The sequence below is a fragment of the Acanthochromis polyacanthus genome, chromosome 19 (assembly GCF_021347895.1).
Source record: "Acanthochromis polyacanthus isolate Apoly-LR-REF ecotype Palm Island chromosome 19, KAUST_Apoly_ChrSc, whole genome shotgun sequence".
NCBI classification, from domain to species: domain Eukaryota; kingdom Metazoa; phylum Chordata; class Actinopteri; family Pomacentridae; genus Acanthochromis; species Acanthochromis polyacanthus.
The window spans coordinates 21,248,648-21,275,644 of NC_067131.1; the positions used below are offsets into that span (position 1 = coordinate 21,248,648).

General features: G+C 40.5%; 1 protein-coding gene across 1 annotated transcript in view; it reads right to left on the minus strand.

Moving 5' to 3' along the window:
* The window catches only part of cacna1g (calcium channel, voltage-dependent, T type, alpha 1G subunit), a 695,215-nt gene that overhangs the window by 198,544 nt on the left and 469,674 nt on the right, over positions 1–26,997 (minus strand). The window contains 5 exon segments of the mRNA XM_051939241.1: positions 9,106–9,206; positions 10,003–10,182; positions 11,540–11,878; positions 12,370–12,551; positions 13,567–13,660. Coding sequence (XP_051795201.1) covers positions 9,106–9,206; positions 10,003–10,182; positions 11,540–11,878; positions 12,370–12,551; positions 13,567–13,660 — 896 coding nt within the window.

A 26,997-nucleotide genomic window follows, 5' to 3' on the forward strand; every position in this document is an offset into this window, starting at 1 on the left:
GCACCTGTTGAGCTTCTGCGTCCTGTCCGCTCGTCTCCGGCTTCTCCTTTCCACTCCGAGTCGGGGCATCAGACGGGCCTCTATCATCACTCAGTTCCGTCTTGGAATTGCCTCTTGTTCTCGGTATTCGTGCTGGACAACCTGAGGCAGGAGTGGTGTACTAGCAGATTCTCCCAAACTTCAGGGTTAAATATACACAGGTTTAACTTTTAAGTCGCGTCCTATCCTTTCATCGCTCAACAGCGCCCCCCCTAAAAAAGTCATAATGACAAAACTTTTTTTCTGGGTCTCAAGAGGATATATATATATATATATATATATATGTCATGGTAGAGACTGCGATTTGGTAGAATTGGAGTTTCTACCAGTAGAGATTGCGATCGCAATCTCTACCAGTAGAAACTCCAATCCTACCAGTAGAGCTTTGTCATGACTAAGGTTAGACTTTTAAGGTTAGGGTCAGGGGTCAGGGCAGGGGTTAGATTAAAAGGTCAGGGTCAGTTAAGGTTAGGGTCAGGGGTCAGGGGTCAGGGCAGGGGTCAGATTTAAAGTTCCATCTCTACTGGTAGAGATTACAATCGCAAACTCTACTGGTAGAGACTCCAATCTCAATCTCTACTGGTAGAAACTCCACTTCTACCAAATCGCAGTCTCTACCCTGACATATATATATATATATATATATATATATATACACACACGTGGACAAAATTGTTGGTACCCCTCAGTTAAAGAAGGAAAAACCCACAATTCTCACTGAAATCACTTGAAACTCACAAAAGTAACAATAAATAAAAATTTATTGAAAATTAAATAATCAAAATCAGCCATCACTTTTGAATTGTTGATTAACATAATTATTTAAAAAAACAAACTAATGAAATAGGGCTGGACAAAAATGATGGTACCCATAACTTAATATTTTGTTGCACAACCTTTTGAGGCAATCACTGCAATTAAACGATTTCTGTATTTGTCAATGAGCGTTCTGCAGCTGTCAACAGGTATTTTGGCCCACTCCTCATGAGCAAACAGCTCCAGTTGTCTCAGGTTTGATGGGTGTCTTCTCCAAATGGCATGTTTCAGCTCCTTCCACATATGTTCAATGGGATTCAGATCTGGGCTCATAGAAGGCCACTTTAGAATAGTCCAACGCTTTTCTCTCAGCCATTCTTGGGTGTTTTTGGCTGTGTGTTTTGGATCGTTGTCCTGTTGGAAGACCCATGACCTGCGACTGAGACCAAGCTTTCTGACACTAGGCAGCACATTTCTCTCCAGAATGCCTTGATAGTCTTCAGATTTCATCGTACCTTGCACACTTTCAAGACACCCTGTGCCAGATGCAGCAAAGCAGCCCCAAAACATTACTGAGCCTCCTCCATGTTTCACCGTAGGGACAGTGTTCTTTTCTTCGTATGCTTGCTTTTTGAGTCTATGAACATAGAGTTGATGTGCCTTACCAAAAAGCTCCAGTTTGGTCTCATCTGTCCCAAGGACATTCTCCCAGAAGCTTTGTGGCTTGTCAACATGCATTTTTGCAAATTCCAGTCTGGCTTTTTTATGAGTTTTTTTCAGCAGTGGTGTCCTCCTTGGTCGTCTCCCATGAAGTCCACTTTGACTCAAACAACGACGAATGGTGCGATCTGACACTGATGTACCTTGGCCTTGGAGTTCACCTTTAATTTCTTTGGAGGTTGCTCTGGGCTCTTTGGATACAATTCGAACGATCCGTCTCTTCAATTTGTCATCAATTTTCCTCTTGCGGCCACGTCCAGGGAGGTTGGCTACTGTCCCGTGGGTCTTGAACTTCTGAATAATATGAGCCACTGTTGTCACAGGAACTTCAAGCTGTTTAGAGATGGTCTTATAGCCTTTACCTTTAAGATGTTTGTCTATAATTTTTTTTCGGATGTCCTGGGACAATTCTGTCCTTCGCTTTCTGTTGTCCATGTTCAGTGTGGTACACACCTTTTCACCAAACAGCAGGGTGACTACTTGTCTCCCTTTAAATAGGCAGACTGACTGATTATGAGTTTGGAAACACCTGTGATGTCAATTAAATGACACACCTGAGTTAATCATGTCACTCTGGTCAAATAGTTTTCAATCTTTTATAGAGGTACCATCATTTTTGTCCAAGCCTGTTTCATTAGTTTGTTTTTTAAAATAATTATGTTAATCAACAATTCAAAAGTAATGGCTGTTTTTTGATTATTTAATTTTCAATAAATAATAATTTTTATTTATTGTTACTTTTGTGAGTTTCAAGTGATTTCAGTGAGAATTGTGGGTTTTTCCTTCTTTAACTGAGGGGTACCAACAATTTTGTCCACGTGTGTATATATATATATCCTCTTGAGACCCAGAAAAAAAGTTTTGTCATTATGACTTTTTTAGGGGGGACGCTGTTGAGCGATGAAAGGATAGGACGCATCTCGCCATAGCTCCTTCAGAATTCGTTTTAAAATTACACTTAAAAGTTAAACCTGTGTATATTTAACCCTGAAGTTTGGGAGAATCTGCTGGTACACCACTCCTGCCTCAGGTTGTCCAGCATGAATACCGAGAACAAGAGGCAATTCCAAGACGGAACCGAGTGACGATAGAGGCCCGTCTGATGCCCCGACTCGGAGTGGAAAGGAGAAGCCGGAGACGAGCGGACAGGACGCAGAAGCTCAACAGGTGCTAGCCGCTATAGCTTCACTCCGAACCGAACTGACGCAAACTAGGTCAGATATCTGCAACAAAATCGCTGAAAAAATTGCCAATGTGAGTAAAATTTTAAGGGAAGAAATAACCACTCTAAGAGAAGAAAGCGACAATGCATTTAATGCCATTAATGCGCGAGTAGACTCCCAAAGTGAGACATTAAAAAGTTTGGAAGAGTCGGCTAATGCTACTTCAGACATCGTTGTGGTTTTCCTGTATTTACTTATATGTAGAGGTGAGAGGGGGTGGGCAAGGGAGAAGGAGGGCTGAGGGAGTGTTACTTAGCTCAAGGTCGCACATATCTTATACAGAAGACAGAAGGATGGAGGGTAAGCCTATCTTCTTGTGAACAGCCTACACAGTCTAATGCTCAGTGAAATACAACAAGGGAAGAGGAGGAAGAATATAACCTTTTGTTCATGGAATGTGAATGGTATTAATGAACTGGTTAAAAGAGGTAAAGTACTAGCACATCTAAAATCGCTGCAAGCTGTCATAATTTTCCTACAAGAAACTCATCTAAAAAACAACTTGCATGCCAGTCTCAGACGTAGGTGGATACAACAAATATACCACTCTAACTTCCTAGTGAAAGCCAGAGGTGCAGCCATCCTGATCCGCAGGGGTGTCCCTTTTAAGCAATTGTCCACAATAGTGGATAAAGAGGGGAGATATGTAGTTGTCACAGGGGAGATCTACTCTACCCCGGTTACCTTGCTAAACATCTATGGCCCTAACAATGACGATCCAGAATTATTCCGAAAGACCCTAAACCTAATACCGAATATCTCTACCACCAATCTGATCATCAGCGGAGATTTTAATTTGGTGTTGGATACCTATTTAGATAGGTCCTCCACCAAGAGGGTTGATCCAACCAAAGCAGGTGTACTTTTGAAATCATATATCGACAATATGAACCTGGTTGATGTTTGGCGCGTCTCCAACACCGCTGGCAGAGAGTTCTCCTTCCATTCTAAGGTGCATAATGTCTATTCCAGGATCGACTTCTTCCTAGTCAGTGGCAAATTATTTCCACTTACTTACAATGCAAAATATTATAACATCATTATTTCAGATCATAGTCCAGTCTCTTTCACATTCAGGCCTAGCGAAAACATATCTGCACAGAGAAGCTGGAAGTTTAACCCACAACTTATTTCAGATGCTAAATTCTGTGAATATATAGAACTACATATCAAGTTGTTTCTTGAAACCAATGACAATAAGGACACCCCCTCCACATTACTGTGGGACACACTCAAGGCATATTTGAGGGGCTGTATAATTTCCTACCAATCATCTCGCAAGAAGCAGAACAGGGCTAAACAATTGGAGTTAGAAAAACAAATCCACCAGTTAAACATGGAAAATGCCAAACAACCATCTGCCAAAAAACACACAAAAATTTCAACGCTAAAATATAAACTTAAAGAACTACTAGCTGATAAAATATGCAATGCCTTTATCTTTACAAAGCAGAAGTATTTCGAATTCGGCGATAAACCCCACAAACTTTTAGCACAACTACGAAAAATTGAAAATGACAAGACTATTCACAAGATTAGGTCAAGAGCAGGTAAGATCCTATCTACCCCTAAAGAAATAATTAATGAAGAATTAGGGTCCAAGAACTGACGGTGCCGAGGACCCTATTGAAACCCCAGGGTTTATTTATTATTCTTTGTCAGCCTCGAAATTGGCCTTTTTGACCCCCTAAACAAACACGTGAAAATCGCCAGACACATCAGGGCCAGCGAAAAATTTGATATTTTTGGGGAATGGCACACGTGCGTGCCAAAATGGCTCAACAGCGCCCCCTAGAAAATTAAGAAAATTCAGCCCCCGAACAGGGTTTCACTTAGAGCCATGAAATTCGGGACGCATATCTAACTCGTCAAGGCGCACAAAAAAGCCTCTTGAACCATTAGCCATAATCCAACAGGAAGTCGGCCATTTTGAATTATGACTCATATTTTGGACAGCTTTGTGTCATTTTTGGACACTTTTCAAAATCTATAAACTCAAACAGCGTAACCCCGAGAGGGCTGAAATTTGGCCAGGATGTACTCCAGCCATGGATGATCAAAAGTTATCAAAATGCTCTGGAAAAGTCTGAGGGCGTGGAAATGGCGACCCACGGAATGCGGCCATTTCGAAATATGATTCATATTTTGTCATTTTTGGACATTTTCAAACATTATTAACTCAAACAGTGTAACCCCTAGAGAGCTCAAATTTGGTCCGGATATAAACCAGTCATGAGTGATCAAAAGTTATCAAAATGGTCTGCAACAGTCTGACGGTGTGGCCATGGCAACCAGTGGAATGCGGCCATTTTCAGTATGATTCATATTTTGGACAAAGTTGTCATTTTTTGACAGTTTCAAAAGCTATAAACTCAAACCCACTAACACCAAGAGAGCTGCAATTTTGGCAGGATGTACTCCAGTCATGGGTGATCAAAAGTTATCAAAACGCTCTGCAAAAGTCTTAGAGTGTGGCCATGGCGACCCACGAAATGTGGCCATTTTGAATGCCTTGCCACGAAACAGGAAATGCTGTCTAACTAGCCTGTACATGCTCCAAACTGCTTGAAACTTTACATATGTGATCAGAGTCCGGCCCCAATCACATCCATAGGTCGATATACACTCAGAGTCATAGTGCCACCTGCCGGCCATTTTGAATGTCTCGCCACGAAATAGAAGTGCTGTCTAACTAGCCTGTACATGCTCCAATCTGTCTCAAATTTTACAAGTGTCATCAGAGTCCGTTCACAGTCCCATACATAGGCCAATATACACTGACAGTCATAGTGCCACCTGGCGGCCATTTTGAATGCCTCGCCACAAAACAGGAAGTGCTGTCTAACTAGCATGTACATGCTCCAATCTGCTTCAAATTTTACATGTGTCATCAGAGTCCGGACCTAATGACATCCAAGTGACACCTGGTGGCCATTTTGGAATTATCACCATGAAACAGGAAGTGCTGTGTACCTAGCCTGTACATAGCCCAATCTGGCTGAAACTTTTCACTCTCAGTTTTAGCAGCACCTGGTGGACATGCGAGGACCCAACCAACGCTGCTTGCAGCTTTAATTATTCTGTGGCTTTTATAGTTCCATACAAAAGGAAGAATAATAGAATGCAGTTTACTAAAGAAGGATTTAATGAGATACACAGGCAAGTTCTGTGCACAATTCTGTTGCACAAAAAACATTCCTAGTGTATGACAACTGTTTTTCTCTGGAGGAATATGAGGCAGGTGCTCATGGACCGATTGGTGCCAGTCATACAGGCTTCAAATCCCGGTGGGCAGCAGCCACATCAATGTGTCAGTGGAGTGTCATAAAGTTTCCATCAGTCCTGTCTTTCTCTTTACCAGCCCTTTCTATGCTGCTGTCATTCAGGGTGCAAGATATGATTAACTTATTGATCCCTCACAGAGGAAATCACAATGAGAGCATGAGAACATCCTAACGTGCACATGTGATCAACCCAAACAAACCGGCCTAACCTCTCAAACTACTGCCAAGACTTGGCAATTGCTAATATCACTGGGCCCATTCCTGGCTGGTAGACTTCTTGTATTAACTTTAGCAACCTACACTAATACTGTCAAATGACACTAATAATTGCTGCCAAATTCATATACAGTCACATTGCACCTTTGAACCATTTTAGCACTTGATGTACTTCATTTGTGGTCAGTACAATATTTTACTTTATTCCTATGTACATTCAGTTATACATTTTTAAAATGAATGTTATTTATTCAATTTTAACTACTACATGGCTGCAGGTTTTTCCACCTCAAACTGTACAGTTCTTGCTATGGATCTGTGTCCAACTGCTCTATGGGGCTTGATTTGTCTCCAGGGGACAAATGAAGTTTGTTTTAATAACTACATCAATCAGAACCAGGGGCTGCACAATCGCTTGATGGTTAGCACTTTCGCCTTGCAGTTAGAAGGTCCCTGGTTTGCGTCTCGCCCTTTCCAGCATGTTTCTAGTTTGCATGTTCTCCCTGTGCATGCATGGGGTTTCTCCACGTTCTTCAGCTTCCTCCCACAGTCAAAAAACATGCTCAGGTTAGTTAGTAACTCTAAATTGTCCATAGGTGTGAATGTGAGTGTGATTGTTTGTCTCTATATGTAGTCCTGTGACAGACTGGTAACCTGTCCAAGGTGTCCCCCTGCCTTCACCTGAAGTCAGCTGGGATAGACTCCAGCCCCCTTGTGACCCTAATGTATAGATAATGGATGGATGGATGGATGGATGGATGGATGGATGGATGGATGGAATCAGAACCAGAAATTCAGAGCTCCCTCGGAATGCTAGGGTACAGTCTCTATAACTCCTGGAAATACATAAAATCCTTCTACCAAATTTGTCATTTCATAAAGTTGCAAAAGTTAAAAAAAAAACTTTAGACTTCTTACACAAACATGACCAATAATTTCACTTAGTCTTGTCCTTTCTCTGGTGCTGCCAACTTTAAATTTCTACTGTATCCTTAAAGTCTGAGTATCTTATGAGTTGAAATATAAATGCCATGACACTGGTGTTGGCTAACATTAAGGTCGCCTTGGGGGGGATGTTTTTTTGATGTTCAGTTAGCATGTTGTGTTTCTGTAGCGGTAGGCCGAGGCGAGCATGTTGCTCGGTGTTGCCTTCACAGCCACATCCTCTAAGCAGACAACAGAGACACACAGATCAAAGCCCCAGAAGGGGAGACGGAGTGAAGGGAGAGGGAGGGAGGGAAGCAGGGAGGGAGGCAAAGAATTCAGCACGTGGCTGAGATAACATTCAGTGGGAGAAATCCCCCTCCTCCCTCTGCTCCTGCTTACTCACCCCTGACATAGCAGAAATGTGCAGATAAAAGAGACTTCCGAAGAGATGTGGGAGAGAATAGAAGCTGATATATAAAGGGAAAAAAATGCTGTGCTCACAATGCGAAAAAAAAAAAATCCACTCTTTTTCATTACAGTCAGCATTATGGAATGTCAGTCAAATGCAATGGTAAGAATCCAGTTCTTGTCAAGAAGGGCTCAGTGTTTTTGTGTGCGCTGACAACTGCCACAGGAGGAAGACATTTTTAAACATTTTCCTTTCAAAACAACACATTTTTGGAGAGCTGTGTACCCGCAAAGAATATGTAAAAATCCATTCATCTCTTATTTATACACTGCTTAATCCTCAAAAATGTCATGGGATATCCCAGTTGATTTAGGATGAAGGCAGGGGACACCCTGGACAGGTCACCAGTCTATCACAGGGCAATACCAACTGACAAACAAGCACACTCACATTCGCACCTATGACAATTTAGAATCATCAATTAACCTGAGCATGTTTTTGGACCGTTTGAGGTGTAGTATAATATTTTTGGGTACAATATACTGAAAGTATAATGTGATATAATTATGGCAAATGCTACTAAACTGAAGAATAGAGTTAAGACGTGTATGAACTACATAATAATGAAATTTCTTGCAATTGCTGATGCTTTGATGACATTGTCTGTGTGTCTGTGGAAGATCATAAAGTAAAACATGTATTTTTGGTGCAAAGACATATCACTTTTTTTTTAAAGAAAATTATACAACATAATGGTGTGAACTTCAGGCAATATAACTTTTAAAAGAGGTACACCAAAAACACAGTAATACATAAAGGTATAATATGAAAACATCTGTCTCAAAATAATAAGGGTAAAATGTGCAGGGGGGCTGAAGCAAAGTTGGAACATGTCTGAACATGTTCTCTGTAAAACATGACCTTATGATAACCTAATGCGTGTGTCGTCTGTAGAGTATGACCTAATGGTGAAATATGATAACTTGATGACAAGATCTGACTAATAGATTTAGAATGGTATAATAGTGTCAAAACTGTCTCTAAAAATATGCCCTATAGGTGTGGAAAAATGACCAACTCTCACAGCATAAAAGACACTGCAAAGCTCAGTATCTTGGGTTTTTTCTTGGGGGTGCAAATCACTTATCAGAACTATTCCTGAATTTTTTTGTCGACAATAAATCCGGCTGCCCTTGAATGCTGACTTCTGGTGATTTTTTGAAGATCTTTCAAGAAGCTTTTTAGACATTTGAACACAGTCAAATCCTAGACTCAGGTCCATGATTTGGGACTTAGTTTCCACTTCATAGGAAGCTGGAGTGCCCACAGAAAACCCACATTGCACAGGGAGAGCATGCAAACTTCAGACAGTAAGATTCTGTAAAGGTAGGGATGCAAGCTGAGGATCTTCTGGCTGTGAGACAACGGAGCCAACAACCGAGTCACCGTGCAGCCCAATATGTAAAAATATTATCAAAAAAAAGCTGCACGGAGGGAGAGGTGTGAAGAAAATCAGAGGGGTAAACGCTACCGTGAGTCTGGGGGGAAGAGGTAGAGTGACCAGCTATCTCTCTGTCGGCACCAGTCTGGCTGTTTTTTCCCCAGCCAGTGGGACAGCCTGGCAACGCGACCCTGGACAAAGTGAAAACAGCACATATCAGTTATATGAACAAAATTCTCTGCATGTTGTATACCACAGCTACGTTCCACAGGTAGAATTTTTTGAAATTAGTTTTTATGACACTGTTTGGCTCATATATATTAATTAATAAGTATGGCTTTATTAACATACACTACCATTCAAAAGTTTAAAATACAGCATTGTTAATGTGGTAAATGACTATCCTAGCTGGAAAGGGATGATTTTTAATGGAATATCTACATTGGGGTACAGAGGAACATTCCCAGCAACCATCACTCCTGTGTTCTAATGTTACATTGTGTTAGCTAATTGTGTTGAAAGGCTAATTGATGATTAGAAAACTCTTGAGAAATTGTGTTAGCACAACAATATATGTGAGTTTTCATAGAAAAATGATAGCGCAGGTACCTATAAACAAAGACCAGAATTACATTTTATTACTATTATTTAAATTCCCTTAACCCCAACCTATCCAGTTTGAAACGTTTTTTCATACACCATTCACCATAGTCAGAAACTGTACAATTGTGTCATTACATTGAAATCCCATTATTCTATATTTCTGATCAAAATTTAGCATAAACAAACTATTTGTACTGGAAACAAAGAACAAAAATTACAACAATCTTTTATTGTGTTTCACTGCTGAAGGATCCATGTGGTCTTTGTTTGAAATTATTGTGAATCTGAAATCTAAACTCTAGAAACTATTTTCTTGCCTTTACTATGCTAGGAATACAATATTCATAAAGGCAGAAGTACAAGCCCACGTGCACACACACTGACCAGGTTGACCTCCTCCTCTGCAGTCTCGTCTTCAGTGTTCTCTTCCAGTGAGATGTGTGTGGGGCCCAGGACTGACGAGGATCCCTTCCCATCGCAATCACTGTGCTCTGGGGGCCGTAAGTGGCCCAGGGAGGGGGGCCTCGAGCTGTGCATGCTGGCTGAGCGATGCAGGTAGGGCACCTATATGGCGGAAAAAAAGGGTGAAGAAAATTATTTTTATTTACAGGTTTATGTAATGAAAATGAATGTTTGCTTGTGATATCTGATTTTGAGTCTGAATATGATCAGTCCTGTCATGACCCGGTTCACTTGTTTGGAATTCTGTACCAGATTTACTAGACCATCCAAACTATCTAACATGACTTAACTCTTATTTTAATAGTATGTTAGTCGAAGAGGTTATAATAGTTCTATTCTTCAGTGCTACATTTGTTCTGTGTTGGACGCTGTGTGAGTTCATACTGTGGTGTTCTGCTTGGAGCAATCATGAGAAACAGTTATAGTTAGGGCTGACTGGGTGACCCACAGGGGTTCGGCTTGTGTCTTCATTTGCACAGCTGACTCCCTCTTGGACGTCCCTTCGTTCTGCCCCTAGTCATGCTGCTATAGGCCTATAGGCTGCTGGGGGACTTCTCTTGATGCACTGAGCCCTTCTCTATCTAACTTTACATTTAATATGTATACCGTTATTGCATTACATTCACTCTGTTTCCTCCTGTGCTATTTCTCCGAGTGTCCCTGGTCCCAGAGCTGGATGCTTCAGATCTGCGGTTGATGTTCCACCAACTGGTCCAGTCTCCACCATGTCCACTGTGGGATGCTGCTGCTGACCTTCCTCCAGCCCTCCGCTTCCAGCTCCCTTTTTCCACCAGTCAACTCTGCATCGCCTTCACTATACTTGTTATGCTAATTTACATACTGTTTGAATTTTACTGCTAGCTATATATGTAGCATGTTTAATGTCAGAGCCGTACATCATAAGAGTAAACTATGACTCAGTTTTCAATGTTAGCCTATACTTTGTTTGCGTCACATATCCTGTCATACATGTGTCCAAATGTGTGTTGTGTTTTCCTTGCTTTCCCACCCCTCCCTCTTCTCCCATCCCTCCCCCTTGCCCTCCTCTGTCCATCTCAACCCGCCCGGCCAGCAGGCAGATGGGTCCCCCCTATATAGAGCCGGGTTCTGCTCGAGGTTTCTTCCCTGTTAAAAGGGTGTTTTCCTTGCCACTGTCGCCTTTGGGCTTGCTCTGGGGGTCAGGCATATGGGTTCTGTAAAGCGTCTTGAGACAATTTGACTGTAATTGACGCTATATAAATAAAATTGAATTGAATTGAAGGACAACACTGCTCTTCGTACATTAAAATTAAACCTGTATTTTAAGCTCAGCACTATATGTTACGACTGCTAAGTGTGAAGGATCTTGAAATTGTGGAACTTTTTTATTTTTTGGACAGTTTCCACTCCCAGGATGCTTCCAGTCAGGTGCCATACTTTCCACCAACCCTAACACTTATAAGTAATGCTGGAGGTCTACCTGCAGCAGAGCATCAGGAGGCAAATCCATTGAGCTCCGAGTCTCCACTGACTCCATCCTCCTGTGTTGAGGTCCTCTCTGCGATTGGGACATGGAGTCTGTTCTGGCTAAGGATGCGTCATCTTCCTCCATCAGCCCGCCTCCACCTTCTCCTACACCTTCCCCATCTTCTGAGCTGGAGCTGCCTTCCCCGGAAAGAAGTGACCGCCGCTCCCCAGATTGTCGCTTCTGGCGTTTGTGAGATGGGACACGACCCAAGCTGTTCCAGCTGGATCTACGACTGGTCCAGCCGCTCCCAGAGTTCCACGGGGCATAGGGAGAAGAACTCCTGGCACTGGTCTGGAGATGGAAGATGGCAAGAGGAGAATGTATTAATTAAGCTCCAGTTGAGAGAAACAAATTGAAAGAAGAACTGCCTGATAGAAGAGTTGATTTTGTGTCTCAGCCTTCTGGTTGCGTCAAATGACTCAGCATTGTGTGTGGTGAATTTGACTGAGATTCACGCTCACAGAAAGACAGGAACAGATGTAGACATCTGGACTTATTCTCTCTGGTCTTCATGCCGATCATCAGTTTGTCAAAGAGACAGTGGCAATGGCAGCAGTAAGGTGACTGTCGGACCGCACACCCTATGAATCTTCATCAATCATAAAGATCTCCACACATCAGCTGGACACATACAATAAATTCAGACAGACACTCTGGTGAAGGCCAAGTGCCAGTGGGGGTAATTCCACTTATGCACTTACATGTGTAGCATAATGCTGGCTTTTGAATAGGGCTGGATCTGGAACAGGGGTGCAGGTGAGATCAATATTAAAGACACTAACCGGTGATTTGTTGTAGCAGGCTGGATCTATGGAGACGTTGCTGTCTCGACGAGACTCATAGCTCAGGATGGGGTCACCTCCCACGGGTAACTTGGGTACAGGCATGGGGGTGGCAGCAGTGTGGGTAATTAACGGTGGAGTCAGGCTTGTTTTCAGGTCCACATGACCATTTACAGGCACTACTAGAGAAGGAAAGAGCAAAGAATAAAAAATGTAGGTAGGTTAGGGGAGGGTAACAGCAAAGACAATCAGCTTTAGGAGATACTGTGAAAACAAGACAGAAAAGTGACAGAGGTGAGATATAGAAGTGACAGAACCAAAAAAGAAAGAATGAAGGGTGAACGAAAGTGATAAATTGACAAGAAACCTGAGTAACAGCATTAGGAAGTAGTGCTTTAGGAGGAATGTGATGGAGGTACACCCTCAGGAACATTTTACTTAAAAAATGCATGCCTCATACTGTTATTGAGCACCACGAATATTTCAGCAAAGCATGAGCATATTATGTTTAGCAGCAACACAAATACATGAAATATGGACGGGAATGCAACTTTAATAACACTAATTCCTCCGTCTTCCAGCCCTTGTCCGAGCCGTACAAGATGTATATTAGGATTTTTCAGCTATGTAAGCAGTTTTATACAGAGTACCTGAATGGACTGAAGGGGAGATGATACAGTTCATCTGGGAGTTGTACTCCATACAGTAGTGTTTCCAGTGGGCTTTTCAGTCTGCGCCAACAGTAAGTAGAAGGGATGGGAACTGATGTGTGAGGAATTATGGATGAGGCTGCTGTACTGGTTTGAGCTGAGCAGGGAGATGGAGAACCACGTGCCCACCGAGTGTGATCACAAACCGAGAGGGAAAAGACTGGAGACCACAGATGTAGAACAGGTGGGGGAATGTTTTCTCAGGGCGTACTTTAAATGCTTTTGGCCTAACTTGGTGCACTATCACAGACGTTTACATACATTTTTTTAAAGAAATGCAACACAGCATGCAATCTAGAGGGATCTAACAAAGATTAGGGAGGCAAAATGCCAGCAGTTAACTGCGCTAACAGATGGTACAAGTTTGCAAAATGCCTGTAATGCAGGGTTTTCAAAAATCACAGAGGGTTGAGTTTAATCCTCCCTGTAGGATCAATGTGTGCTGCCTGTATACATACTGTATGTACAGCATGTGCACGTGCTTCACCTGCAGAGGCTGATAAGTCCTTCTTGCTGCCGTTAACATCCTCCATGCTTCGTGCGCAGGAATCAATCTCCGAACCTGTTTTAGAAGCGTCACCCTTGACACATGAAACACACACACCAAGTGTTAGAGAAAAACACCTGTGAAAATACGTGGTTCTGAGCTAAGAGAAAGCAAGTGGGATGAAGAAACACAGATCCCTGCCCAGCTATATCTACCTTCACATCAACTCTGATTCAGATTTGACCATGGATCAGTCACTAGAGGCAACCTCTCTCTTAGAGGTTGGTGAAGGTGTGATCTCCCTGATCTCAGTGCTCATTGGAGAGGATGTAAAAAAGATCGACTAAAATTTTGCCATGCAGGGACAGGTGTTCACAAAATAACCACACTGGAATGCAGAGAGTAAAATGCATCTTAGAACTTTTCAGGGAGAAACTGAGTTTACAATTATTTTCACTTGCTGTAAACAGCTACAGCAGAGCTTCAGTGTGGTTACTAGGTGTACATTTTTCACACGAACACACAAACACATGCCGAATGTATTCCACTGTACCATATGGCAATATGGTAAAATCAGCAACCCAGTTTGATTTCTATCAGAACAGCAGAGCAGTTTCTGCTTTGTTTTGTTCTCTATTGTTGTTCCAGCCAACAATGTGAAAATGAGTGCATCACACATTTCCATATCTTTCTACTTACTATCTTTCACAGACATTTCACAAGCTCCTAATTACTTTCTTCTAGCCTCTGCTTCACATTGCTTTTTCTACTTATATACCCACTGCATTGAACCTAGAGTTGCTGCTTGTATTTGTTGTGGTACGGTGGAGCCTGCAGACTCCATTAATATATGCGACGGTGCCAGGTGGATGCTGGATTAATAGAATCCCGACCCAGTGGGTCAGACCACTGTAGTAACAAAGCGAATAAACTGTGCAGAAAAGCCTCAGGACCTAATCACCATGCACCTCCTTTTTAACTAACAAATTACTTTCTTGATACTTCCCAAGAGTATTAGTGAAGACAAAGTGGGTATGGATATACTGCATATTGTATTTGTTTACTGCAGGCATGTTGTGTATGCTATCTTTGAGATACCAATTTGCATTTTCCCCCTGCAGCTAAAGCAGGGGGAAATGCTTTAACAGCAGTGCACACAAACAGTGGTTAGTGTGTCTTAGACTGATTTCTACCAACCTGTGAAGTATGGGACAATTATGTAAGGAGAGTTGGATGCTACTGAACAGGCAGGCCAATCAACGTAAGGGCTACATGGAGTTTTTCACGGTTGCTAAACACATTCCTGCATCTACTTATGTATCACAGTGCCTCACTTCGGTTTTACAGTCTTGGCTCAGAGCAGGAAACATGAGGCGCCTGGAGGTACCTTTTAGTCACAGAATCAGTAATCTAGAAGTTGTCATAGAGTAGTAGCAGTAGTTTTACATTTCATCACTTTCTTACATAATATGGTGTCGCTCCAATATCCATTCCAGGACCATATTTAGTTTTCCTGTAAGTGCTTCCCTGGAGGCATCTGTTATCTCTGTTATGTCGAAGACACACAGTTGTGTATCCCTGTTAGGCTGAGCACATTACTTGGTAAAAGTTACCCATCTGCTCATTTCATTGCCTTTTGCAAAAAAAAAAAAAAAAAAAATCAGTATTTTGTTTTTAAGTAAAAGTAGAATTGAGTACCATACCATAATTACTTTTAAGGCTCCTTGTAATATTTCTGACTTATTAGTAGCCAACTCTGTCACCCAATAATTATGTTTTTAGACAATTTTCAATTGCATTTTCGGCTCATATCTGACGTAGTAGGAAAGGCTTACAATGAAACAGCAACAAAGTCTGGAGAAGGAAATATTAAGGGGGGATTCCTGGCTAAGTAAGCAACATGAATTTCATTTAGAATAACATGGTCTATCCTGTGTTATTCTTGGACCAAAGTTTTGTTTTTACTCATTGTTGTTTGGTTAGCTTCAGGCACCAAAAACTAAGTTGTTAGATTTAGGAAAATATCACGTTTCGGCTGACAGTTTCACTGTACCACTTGTAAAAAATTGGCTAAATAGAGGTACTACTTGGTTTAGGAGAATAACACAGTTTGGGGTAAAATACAACCCTTTAACAACATGTGGTGTCAGGGTGATGAGTTCTAAACTATCTGTTATATGTTTGGTTGGCCCAAAACTCCTGAGTACTGTCTTAAAACCTAAGGGGCAAAGCATTTGCATACAATTCTACTTTCTAATGCTTCCACCTCTTATGACTTTTCTGTTTTGTTATACATGGAAGGCCATTTTTGAGCTGTGTCATCTCTGGATGTGCTGTTTGGGGAACGTCTGCTCTGGAACACTATGATTGAACAGCACTGCAATTGAATGGTGTCCAGAACAACAACCGACATCCTTGCATAAATCACAAGAGGACATTAAGAGGAGAAGGAATGAAGCAACAAAGAGAAACAAAGGTTTTGTCTCACTTCTATCCTTACTAACAATGTGACATAGACAAACAGATGGACCAGCGAGTGGCCCTGCTCAGGCATTTGGATTTCGAAAATTGTACCGGAAGTGTTGTAGGACCATCTCTCCTTTCGCTATGCTCTAGAAATGTTTCAGACATTCACATATCCACCAACACAGAGACATACTGCTAACCAAACACACAGCCAACACCCACAAGAATTCATCACCAGACATAAATTTAAAAAAAATAAAAAATCTGTTTTGACCACTGCAAGAGTTCCTCTCTCCACATGCAATCAATCAGAAAGGACAGCAGTGATAGGACAAAGCCAGTGGAGCATCAGCACTGAGAATGGTGGCTGCTCAGCCTTATCTCCTCTCTGTCTCCTTCTCAAACAGGTAAGGAGGAGAGGCTGTGCTTTTGGTCTTGGTTTTATTTCCTGCTGAACGGTGGTCAGCTCCGTTAAAAGTGGTGTCTGCAGCCTCTGGTCGCTGTAAAGATCAGTATGACAGAGAGAGGGTGTTTATATGTGTGTGTACTGAGAAAAATCAAAGCTCGGTTAGGGGTTTTGTTGTGAGGGCCTTGTGGTAAACGCGTAAATACCAGACCTGGCAGGGTCAAGTGAAAAGCAATGGAACAACCTGACCCTCACCTCTGCTTTCTGAGCGACACAGACAAAAGATGACTTAAAGGAATTGGCTCAGGATTTGAAAGATGGACGGTTTCACCAGCTTACCTGCTGAGAACAAAGGAACACATCATCATCTATGATCCTTCCATAGACTGCACTATATACATGCTCTGGTTCTTGATGTTACATACGTATAAGGAATGTGTCAAACAAGGACAATGTGAAGATTCAAAATGCAACTGGAATTTTAAAGGGTCATGTTTGCATTTAAAATAAATGAACACAGAACAACTAGGCATGGGTTTTGCACTGATCCTGGTGCTTTAATCTTGTGTTCATTCATTTTTCATTACAAAGACCAAAACAAATAGGAAGCCTAGTGTTCCTGTTGCCTGTACAAGTTCAACATACCAAGGATATCTTGTCATTATCTGGCTTTACTAAACCTAACAACCACAATCACACTAAATGGACAAGTGAATCTGTTATGAACTCAATAAGTCAACCTCAGATTTTGGAATCTAGCAATGCGCGCATTCACATAAAAGGTAATGTGTTGGTACCAGATGACCGATCACAAACATGGACAGATCTACAGCTGCATTCTCAAACAGGGAATAAGGATCGGAAACATAAAGCAAAAAAGACTGGAGTTCTCTTTGTTGAGAATTTCTCTATATGCTTGTCAAAGAAAGAAATAGGTTTCGATACTAACAGCTCTTGCCCTCTTCAGAGACCTTCTCACTTTTCACAAGAAGAAAATGTATTGGTCAGTAAGCTGTGTTTTTACTCATCTTGATCGGCTATCTCCAACATAATCTGCTCCCAAGCCAGTTAGGTTTTAAGCATAAGTTACCATGGTGAGTTATCCCAGTAAGAAATTAATCATGATTGTAGAACTTAAAACCCTGAGTGAAACGTGATGATACCATGCTAACCACAAATCCTGCTTTGCAGTACACTGACTAATTCTTATGGAATACTTTCTATGAGCTTCAGTTTATCTTTTTATATAGAAAGCAATAAGAAAAACCCATGAGCTGCATCCACTGACCGTCTGGAGGAATAGAGAGAGGATCTGGAAATTCCCGAAAAACTTTAAACTAAACATTATCCTGCTTTGTAATACAGACCACTTATTGATTCTGAAGGAATATTTTCTTTTTCACTGAACACACCTTACTGAGTCTATATATTGTTCAGAATTTGGTCCATTGTAATACTTTTCTGGTAGGAATTGTCAAGATCACATCACTGGATAGCAGATAAACTACAGGTATTAGTTCACACTGTTATGTAATAACCTAAAAGGTAAACCTGATTACATCAACACAATTCTTGCTTTTACTAAGTTCAATACTCCTTTCAGGAAATATTAACTTTGGGTCATTCTATAATTGAGGGCCATCTGGGCTTCAAAATTTTTGAAAAAATAATCTTCTCTTTTACAGTTTTCAATTCAGTTCAATTCAATTTTATTTATATAGTGCCAATTACAGTCAAATAGTCCCAAGACGCTTTACAGAACCCTGACCCCCCAGTTTCCTACTACATATTTCGGAATAATAGGTAATAAACCATCAAAAAGTTGATTGGCTCAGCTTACACATCAGTGGTACAATTTTTATTACAAGTTTAACTTTTTGTTTGCTAACCCTACTCTAAAACACAGTAATGGGGTTGCTAATCCATACTAAAGTTAGCTATTTCTCAGAAGTAAAAGTTAGCTATTTAGCTAGCTGTTACTGCTGACCAGAAGGACAAACTTACTGATGGACAAAAGTAAAAAAAAAGTCAAAAGAATTTGTCTCATCCTGATAAGGTGCATAACAGGGTTGCATGATGGTAAAGTGAGACATTCAATGAAGGGTGACAATGTTATGAAAAGTACAAGAGTGGACATAGCTTTGCGCTACCCATTGCTTTGGAAAACTGCAGCGCATCATGTGATTTGTTGTTTTTTCTTCTTCTACCTGCTATAAAGGTTATGCTGACAGGGTTGTGTGCATGTCGTGGGAGACATGTTCCATGCATAATAATTATTATTTCAAATATTATGTTGATAAAAGGAAAAAGCTCTCACAATGACAGGAGACATCAATGAAAAAATAATACCAAAAATTAGGTTTAAGTTTAATTTTAATTGTTTTATCTGAGATTCAATTTGGTCATCAGGGAAGTGGGACAAGAGAAAAATGGTATTCTGGGGGGAATTCCAGATTTATTTGGTAATTTTAAAAGTATTTTCAAACATTCTTTTCTTCTGTTTTTTCTTAGATTTGGTCTCAGGACAAGTAAATTTACACAACAACTGCATGTTTTAGGATTTGGTACGTGGATTATTTGAAATTTGATGAGTGGGACGCAAAATGTCCTCCAGTTCTGAAATGACCCATGTGTCTCGAATTTACATTATAAAGACTGATCAGTAACTGCTTTGACAAATTTGACATTAGCAGACAGTCTGATCTGGTGTACTCTTGTCTTCTATATTTCAGTCTCATCTATGTGCAGTAGCAGTTTAACCTTTGATATATCTACAGGTGCTACTTATTAGGTCAACACAGACTGGCACATTTAAACCACACAGTTCTGACCACCAAGTCAAAAGACCAAGCTGACATAAAATCTGCTCAGCCCTAATCCTCTGATTGTCACAGTGCAATTTTACAAACCCACGGTCAACTGGCTGCTGAGATGAGGAGCAGAAGTCAATAAAACTACATCGGACTGCGAGGAAGAGATTCATCCGACACAGAGCTGATTTTGATCTGCCAAATTTCCTCCTCTTTCTCTCTGTTGCTGCTTTTGCTCACATGTATTCTTTGTCCCGTCTTTCTGCATCTTTTTCCTCAGTGTCTTTTGTTCCTCTCTCTTTTTCCCTCTCCGTTCCCTCTCTAATATGCACAACTTCCTCACAGGCAGATATTAATTTGTAATTCGGTTGTCAAACCCTCTGAGAAAAGATAGAAGTAAAATATATTAAAAAACCCTTCAGTTTTCAACTGCAGTTTAAAAGAGAATAGACTTGGAATCTTGGTGTTGATGAAACAGTTGGTTTGAGGTAGATGTTCTTCCCAAGCATTAGACAATGGAGGCTTCATGGGGGAAAGAGAAGGTGGAGATAACAGCTCTGAACCAAGGATGAAGTACTGGACTCGAGGGAAATCCCTGCTCCTGAAATAGTTGTTTGGATTGCTTGTTTACACTCAGCCACCCCAATTTAGGGTATGGCAGTGGGAGTAGGAGATGGACTAGACCAGGCCTGCTGCTGATAGCCAGACTATAATAGACACTAGTGGCACAGGGGCATCTCAATTACAGCGCTTTAAAAATGGTGTAAATGGGAGACGGAGGGCGGCTGCTGATAGGAGGAAGCTGTGTAATTGTTTCTATGTGTGTGTGTCCACTAAAAATGTAGCCTAACAGAGCTGCATCAGAGACTTGTGAGTCCTGACTGGATTTACTTGTGCTAACCTGCAAACTAATACCAAGGTCTTAATGACATCCACAACAATCTAGTTCTTATGGAAGCCTAGGCCTGCCAAATTGCAATTTCATTTTCCATATGTGTGTGTGTGACAAATTTTCAAATAAGCTTCAACAATCCAAATTTCATGTTTTAAAACAAAAAATTTAATGGAATTGCAGCTGGAATGAGAAAAAAATTAGCCAATCATTTCAAGTGTACACACTATAACAATACGATCCTTTTTCAATTTGTAATCTGTTTCCTCAAACTGAAAATCACAACTGTCAGTTGCTTTTGATAGCTGCTTTGTAATGGACCAGAAAGAACAGCATCCTTCCAGTGCCTCTGCAATTCTAACATGCTGATGTTTATTGGATATAATGTTGACCATTTTAAAGATCTATTTCATTGTGTTAGCATGCTAGTTTTTGCAATAAAATGCACAGGCAAGGGTGGTGATAATAAGATAACACTTGCAGTTAACAGTCATGCAAATACTTGGTTATAGATTAAAGTATCAGACAGATAATAATCTGATGATGGTGCTTGATGAAAAGTAATGGGATCCAATTGCAATGCCATTTAGGGATGTCTGTACCAGAATAAATGGGAATATATCCAAAATTTGTCAAGATATTTCACTTTAAATCTTAGTTGGTGAGGTATTTCAGTACCACATTTGTGGATTCATGAGTCATAATATCTTCACTGTCACAAAGACAGTGAAGTCAATAAATGATAAACTGAATTTTCATGTTCATGCTGGTTAATAATGTGCATGCTAAACTGAAAAATACAGTTCAATTAGAAATAGATTACCACAGATGGCTTGTACTACAGTCCAATCAAAGTGCAAGGTGCAAGAGAATTCATAATTGTAACCCCTTTTTTGCTAAGTCATGCTACATTAAGATGTTTATTAACAGTTACGGCAAAGCTTACTAATATTTATCAGGTTCTTCCAAAATGTTCCAAAATGAGCATTTGCAACCTTTACATATCAGTTTTGGTAAACACTACATTAATGGCTAAAATGCTATCTGAAGGTTCAGTTGATCATTTTGAAAGGAAAACAAAATTAAAAGTTAAAGATGGAGGATACTTCCACAACGTTACTCTTAGGCTCCCCAAACAGCGGCTTTGAAGCTGAGTGTGGTGGTTCCAGTTGTTGCCATCTTGGCAGTAGTCGATTACTCCGAATGGTGCAGGATCTGCCATTGAAACACTTCCCATTCATTGTCTATGTAAGCAGGCATGCAGTGCATTCCAGTAGTGTCTGGTAGTGAGAGGTGGAGACTCCTATAGCCCGCTAATCATTTGCATAAAGTTGAAGTCGAGGCTCCTTTATGCAAATCAGGGGCATCTGGAAACTAGCAAAAAAACTTTAAGCTGTTATTGATGTAAAATTAAAGATTTAGCAATTTTTATTATTTTTTTTTTTTAGCTATACAGAAACCAAACACAGTGAACTGTTTCCCAAGGAGCTGCCATGTTGGTCCGGTTTGAATTCCAAAAGCAGACAGCCCATGAGTGAAGCGCTTGTCCAATCAGGTCCAGCCTGTGCACGCAGTTGTAGGAGGTGTAGCCTGAAAAAGTTTGGTGTTGGAGTGCACCCATCTGTCATCTAACATGACACTGTCTAGTTGTACACCCATCAACCGTCCAGTGCTGGAAAGCAGGGCGACCCTTCGCATCCCTGTAGACATGTACCATAACTCCTGGCAAATGCAAAAATTGGTAAACAAGTGGAGCATGAGTCGAGTTGAGGCGAGTCATGCAAATATCTCCGGGTCATGGACTGTCTTATGACGGCACTCACCTGTCACTCAAAGCAGCACACTCTCAAAGCTTTAGGCCCTAATACAATTTTAATCTGTGAGTAATATTTGAGATAGTCCCCCATTCAGTTGTCATGAATGGGCAAATTAGCTCCAGAGGCCAACAGCGTTGTTTGTACCGGACTGTAAACATGTTATTTTCTGCTGTAAAATTGTACTTTTAAACATGGGGGTTTAGGAGGAGGGCTGCACAGTGATGTAGTGGTTAGCACTTTTGCCTTGCAGTGAGAAGATCCCTGGTTCAAATCCCAGCCTGGGCCTGGGATCTTTCTGCATGGAGTTTGCATGTTCTCTCTGTGCATGCATTGGTTTTCTCCGGGCACTCCGGCTTCCTCCCACAGTCCAAAAATATGCTGAGTTTAATTGGTTACTCTAAATTGCCCATAGGTGTGATTGTTTGTCTGTATATGTTACCCTGTGACAGACTTGCGACCTGTCCAGGGTGTCCCCTGCCTTCGCCCGAGTCAGCTGAGATAGAATATGCAGTCTGTAAAAAAATACTACAATATACTTTGGTGCACTTTTGTTAAAAATACAGACCTATAATACAGTTTATGCAAGATGTACAAATAAAGATAACAGAAGAACATAAAATTCTAATAACAGCTTTGACTATTAGACCAGTCCAGCAGACTCCACTCAAAACCATATGTCAAGCTCAAAGCCAGCACCAGTGGACAGTTGTAAAGAATCTGAGAACAATCTGTAACTTCTGCACATTAGAAAATCCCTGAATTTTTTTGTACAAGCATTCAGGAGAGTAAAATTAGAGGGCATAAGGAGAAGACTTACAACCATCGGTTTTTCAAAGCAGGACCTTTAATTTTTTTGGCTCTCATCTGCTAGTCTGGCTGGACTTATCTGGCTGTATCAGGCCCACCCAAACAGCCAGTACTCACATCACCCCTTCTCATCCTCCTCTCTTCTTGACTTCATCCTCTGGCCAGATAAAACAGAGACTGAGAGGAGGTTTTTGGCAGCACCGGTGCAACACTCTCACCCAGAGGCCAGAAAGAAAAAAGCGAGGGGTGGAAGTCTGGAAGGAGGTCAGCATTCAACATGAAGTTTGATGTGGAGTCTGCTCTTAAGAGAAAAAAAATAAGAAAGCACACACACATGCACACACACAGCAAAGTCATGCAAGTGTTTAAGCACTTTGTTGGTCTCCTAAACTCCTCTGAGCGGTCATTCAGTCAGTTTCAGCAGTAAGGGCATCATGCAGGAAGCAGGTTAGAGGACTTTTTAGATAATGTGACACATCCTCTGGCAGCTACACTGGAGGTCCTTTGCTTTTGGTAACATGGGTGATTGTGCATTGCTTTACTCTACATTTTTTCCAGTATGATATTTGAAAGAGGTTGCTTATTTGGTGGTGATAAAATCAGCTCAACATGGTTATCTTGTTAACATGTTTTGCACAATTACTCATTTGAAAGGGTCAGAGCAACTCAAATTATTCAAAAAAAAGAAACACTACAGATAAAATTTTGTTCGTGGTATTGTGTGCGTTTAAGTTTTGGGGTAGAGGACAGTCAATTTGTGAATTTTTGAGTTCCTAATAAGAGGAAATTATAAGCATAGACTGTACATAAAGGCTGGTCATATTGACAGTACTCACTGGTTTAAGGACTACTTCTGGAGTTTGGTATTTGGCCGTCACCATGTTCGTCTTTTGAAACCAGGTATAACAAGCAATACAATGTGTCCCTGCCATAAAGTATACCCTGCTTTATGTGATATTTTAGTGAAAATGGGACCAAGATTTACAAAAGAAACACCATGCTGTATTGAAGGTGACTTGAGACCATAAACTCATGAGGAAAATGTGGGGTTGGAAATGCGCACAAGGTCTAACAATCAGACTAATTCCTGGCTAGGTTTTCTGTGGATGAGACAATTAAGAATCTGGGGTGCCAATGAAATCAAAATGTGAGGGATGACTCCATAAAGAGTATTAATTTTTGACAGTTTGGTAAATATTTATGCAATACTTCTGTCACTGAAAGGGGAAATGCTCTTTTAAGATGCATTTTTCCAATGATTTTTTTGCACCAAATTATTTTTAAAATGTTGAATTCAACCTTCTTAATTTTTTTCCACTATGGTTATTGTCATTCTCACTTAAACTATTACTGAGGAAACAGTTAAGTGAGACATAAGGTCATTTTCTAGACAGACTTCTTTTTACAACCATAGGAGTTACCTGCTGACTGTTAGAAAAACAGCAGGTTGAAAACACTTCTGCACTTTTCAGACCTGAAGGCAGAGGAGCGAAATGGAGCATTTCAGACAGAAAGTGAGGGAAAGTGCTCTGAAATGAACAGTTTGAGAAAAATAACATAGTGTTGAAATAATAAAAGTCGTAAATGTGAATAGAATCCAAGCATGGTTTGCTCATTCATTTTTCTGTTTCAAAATAAAATGACAAAAAAAAATCGGTTAGTTTTTTGTTTTTTCGTTAAAAATGAAATTCGAAAAACGAAAATCAGAGAAAGAAAAAAAGCTTTTTTAAAATTTATTTATTTATTTATTTATTTATTTTTACAAATTTTAAGGTTTAAACAAACAAAAAAAAGCCTTTTCCCATTTGGACACTACTGGCAGAACTGGAAGTCAAAGTGAGAACTCGTGGCGACTTGATTTCACTTCTCTGTGTCAAACTCCGCACCACATACTGTGAAAACAAGACGTGTTTGTCTTATTTAGAGTGAGTAGGCGCATCACTCTGAGAACTCATGATCTCAGTGTGAACAAAATTGCTTTAATGGTCCAAGCAAGTATTTTTACCTCTAGGCTGTATTGGCTGAACGAGATTGTGTTGGTTCGTTCCACTCACGTGGATCTACATGAACTCTGCTTTATAAGATATATCTATTGCTAATTAGTACCCAAAAAAGTTTCTACTCACCGTTTCCAGTCATTTTTTAATAATTACCGTTTTTAATAGTACTAATATCTTCCAGTCATTGAGGCTTCACCGACAGAGATGTCAACTGTTAACACAATTCTGAAGAGAAGTGTTGCAGTTGCTGATCAGCTAGAACTGGACCAGGTAGTATTAGTTTTTGACCAAGCTATATATGCCAAAGCTCAACAAATCTGCTGGAAAAATGACGATTTCATGAAGTGGCTAGTGATTCGACTAGGTGAGTTTCATACATGCATGTCTTTCCTAGGTATTTTAGGAAAAAGGTTTGGTGATGCAGGATTGCAAGATATACTCATTGAGTCAGAAGTTGTTGCCCCAGGATCCATCAATGGGGTGATCAGTGGTCATCAGTACAACCGTAGCATGAGGGCACACAAACTTATGTATGAGAGTCTGCAATGTATTTATATGTGTATTAATCTATATTTTCATATTCAGAGACACTGTCGTATTTGAATAAATGTTTTATACCATACTTGTGAATGACTCTGACCTTTTGTGCATTTATTTTTTTGTCTTATTCCATTTTTGCCATTATTCCGATTTAGGAGGGCGTGGTAGCAATTCAGTTGATTTTCAGCCATTTATGGCCATGGTGTGCATTTTTTATTTTATATCTTTCATTACACAGTAGGTTGTGATATTTTTAATATATGACTCATAAACTTTTAGCTAAATGTACTATTTATTTCATTGTGCTGGGTGCAAATCACTTAAGTTGAAGCATTTCCTTCAAGAAATTAGCTACATTTCTCACTCTGAATTCACCTATGTGTACACTAAGGCACCGATACTTGTTTCAAGTGTTTGGTAGATGTGTTTATGACATTTGATAAAGATTTTGTGTTGCCAGAATTAACATAGCACTTAAAACAAGCAAAAACAGCAGCACCAGATTTTCGTTTTTTGGGTATTCTCATAAAGATATATTTCCGGCAGGTGACAAAGTTCGGACAAATATTCTGAGTAGAACTTCTAACCCAGAGTCGAGAAGGGTATTGCCTATGAAAAAATGCATTGAACACGTAGATCCAGCGTAGTGGAGCAAAAGTCACTTTCTAGGCACTTTTTCCATGGTCCCAATACAGCCTAAACGCAGGTTCTGTAAGTTTCCCACCGTTTCCGTGTAAAGTCCTGCACGTCTTCGCCCTGGACATCTGTGAGATGCATATAGCATTGTTTCCATCCTTTTTTAGTAACTTTTGAAGGCGGTTTCCTTGTCTTTTCGTCATCTTTAATCGTATCTGTGGTAGATACAATCGACGCCATGTTGTTTTGATCTGATACCACAGCAACAGAACTTGGCTCCTATTGGTCCATGTGACCAAAAACTGCTGCACGCACTGCAAATCCTAGTCCGCCCATCTAAATATCACTACGCCACAGCAAAAAAAAAAAAAAGACCGACACAAAAACGGTAATTATTAAAAAATGACTGGAAACGGTGAGTAGAAATTTTTTTTGGGTACTAATTAGCAATAGATATATCTTATAAAGCAGAGTTCAAGTAGATCCACATGAGTGGAACGAAATTCACTTTCTAGGCACTTTTTCCATGGTCCCAATACAGCCTACTCCGCCAAGGAGGTTATGTGACACCCGGCATTTGTGTGTCTGTCTATCTGTCTGTCTGTTAGCAAGATAACTCAAAAATGCCTGGGCAGATTCACATGAAATTTTGAGGAGATGTAGACCATGGTAAGAGGAAGAGCTGATTTAATTTTGGTGGCAATCTGGAAAGGATCCTGGATTCTGGATCACTTTGAATTTTTTTGTATGCTTTACTATGTAGTCCAAAATAGGACAAAAACATCATAGGTTAGTATGTCGTCCAACAAATTGGATCTAGGTGTCCAGATAGCTTAACTGGTTAAGAAGGTGATTTGTAAACAGAACTGCCAGACATGCAGGTTCGATTCTAGCTCATGCTCCTTTACTGCATGGGTTTCCTGTTTTCCTCTCTATCCTTGACGGAGGTCTGCACTCTCTGAGAGCTTTTCTAGTTTTAAGTATTAAAATGTCAAGAACTCTGGCGACCTCTGTTCCAGTTTAACTGACGATCAGGTTAACTGGTGATAGTGTCCGT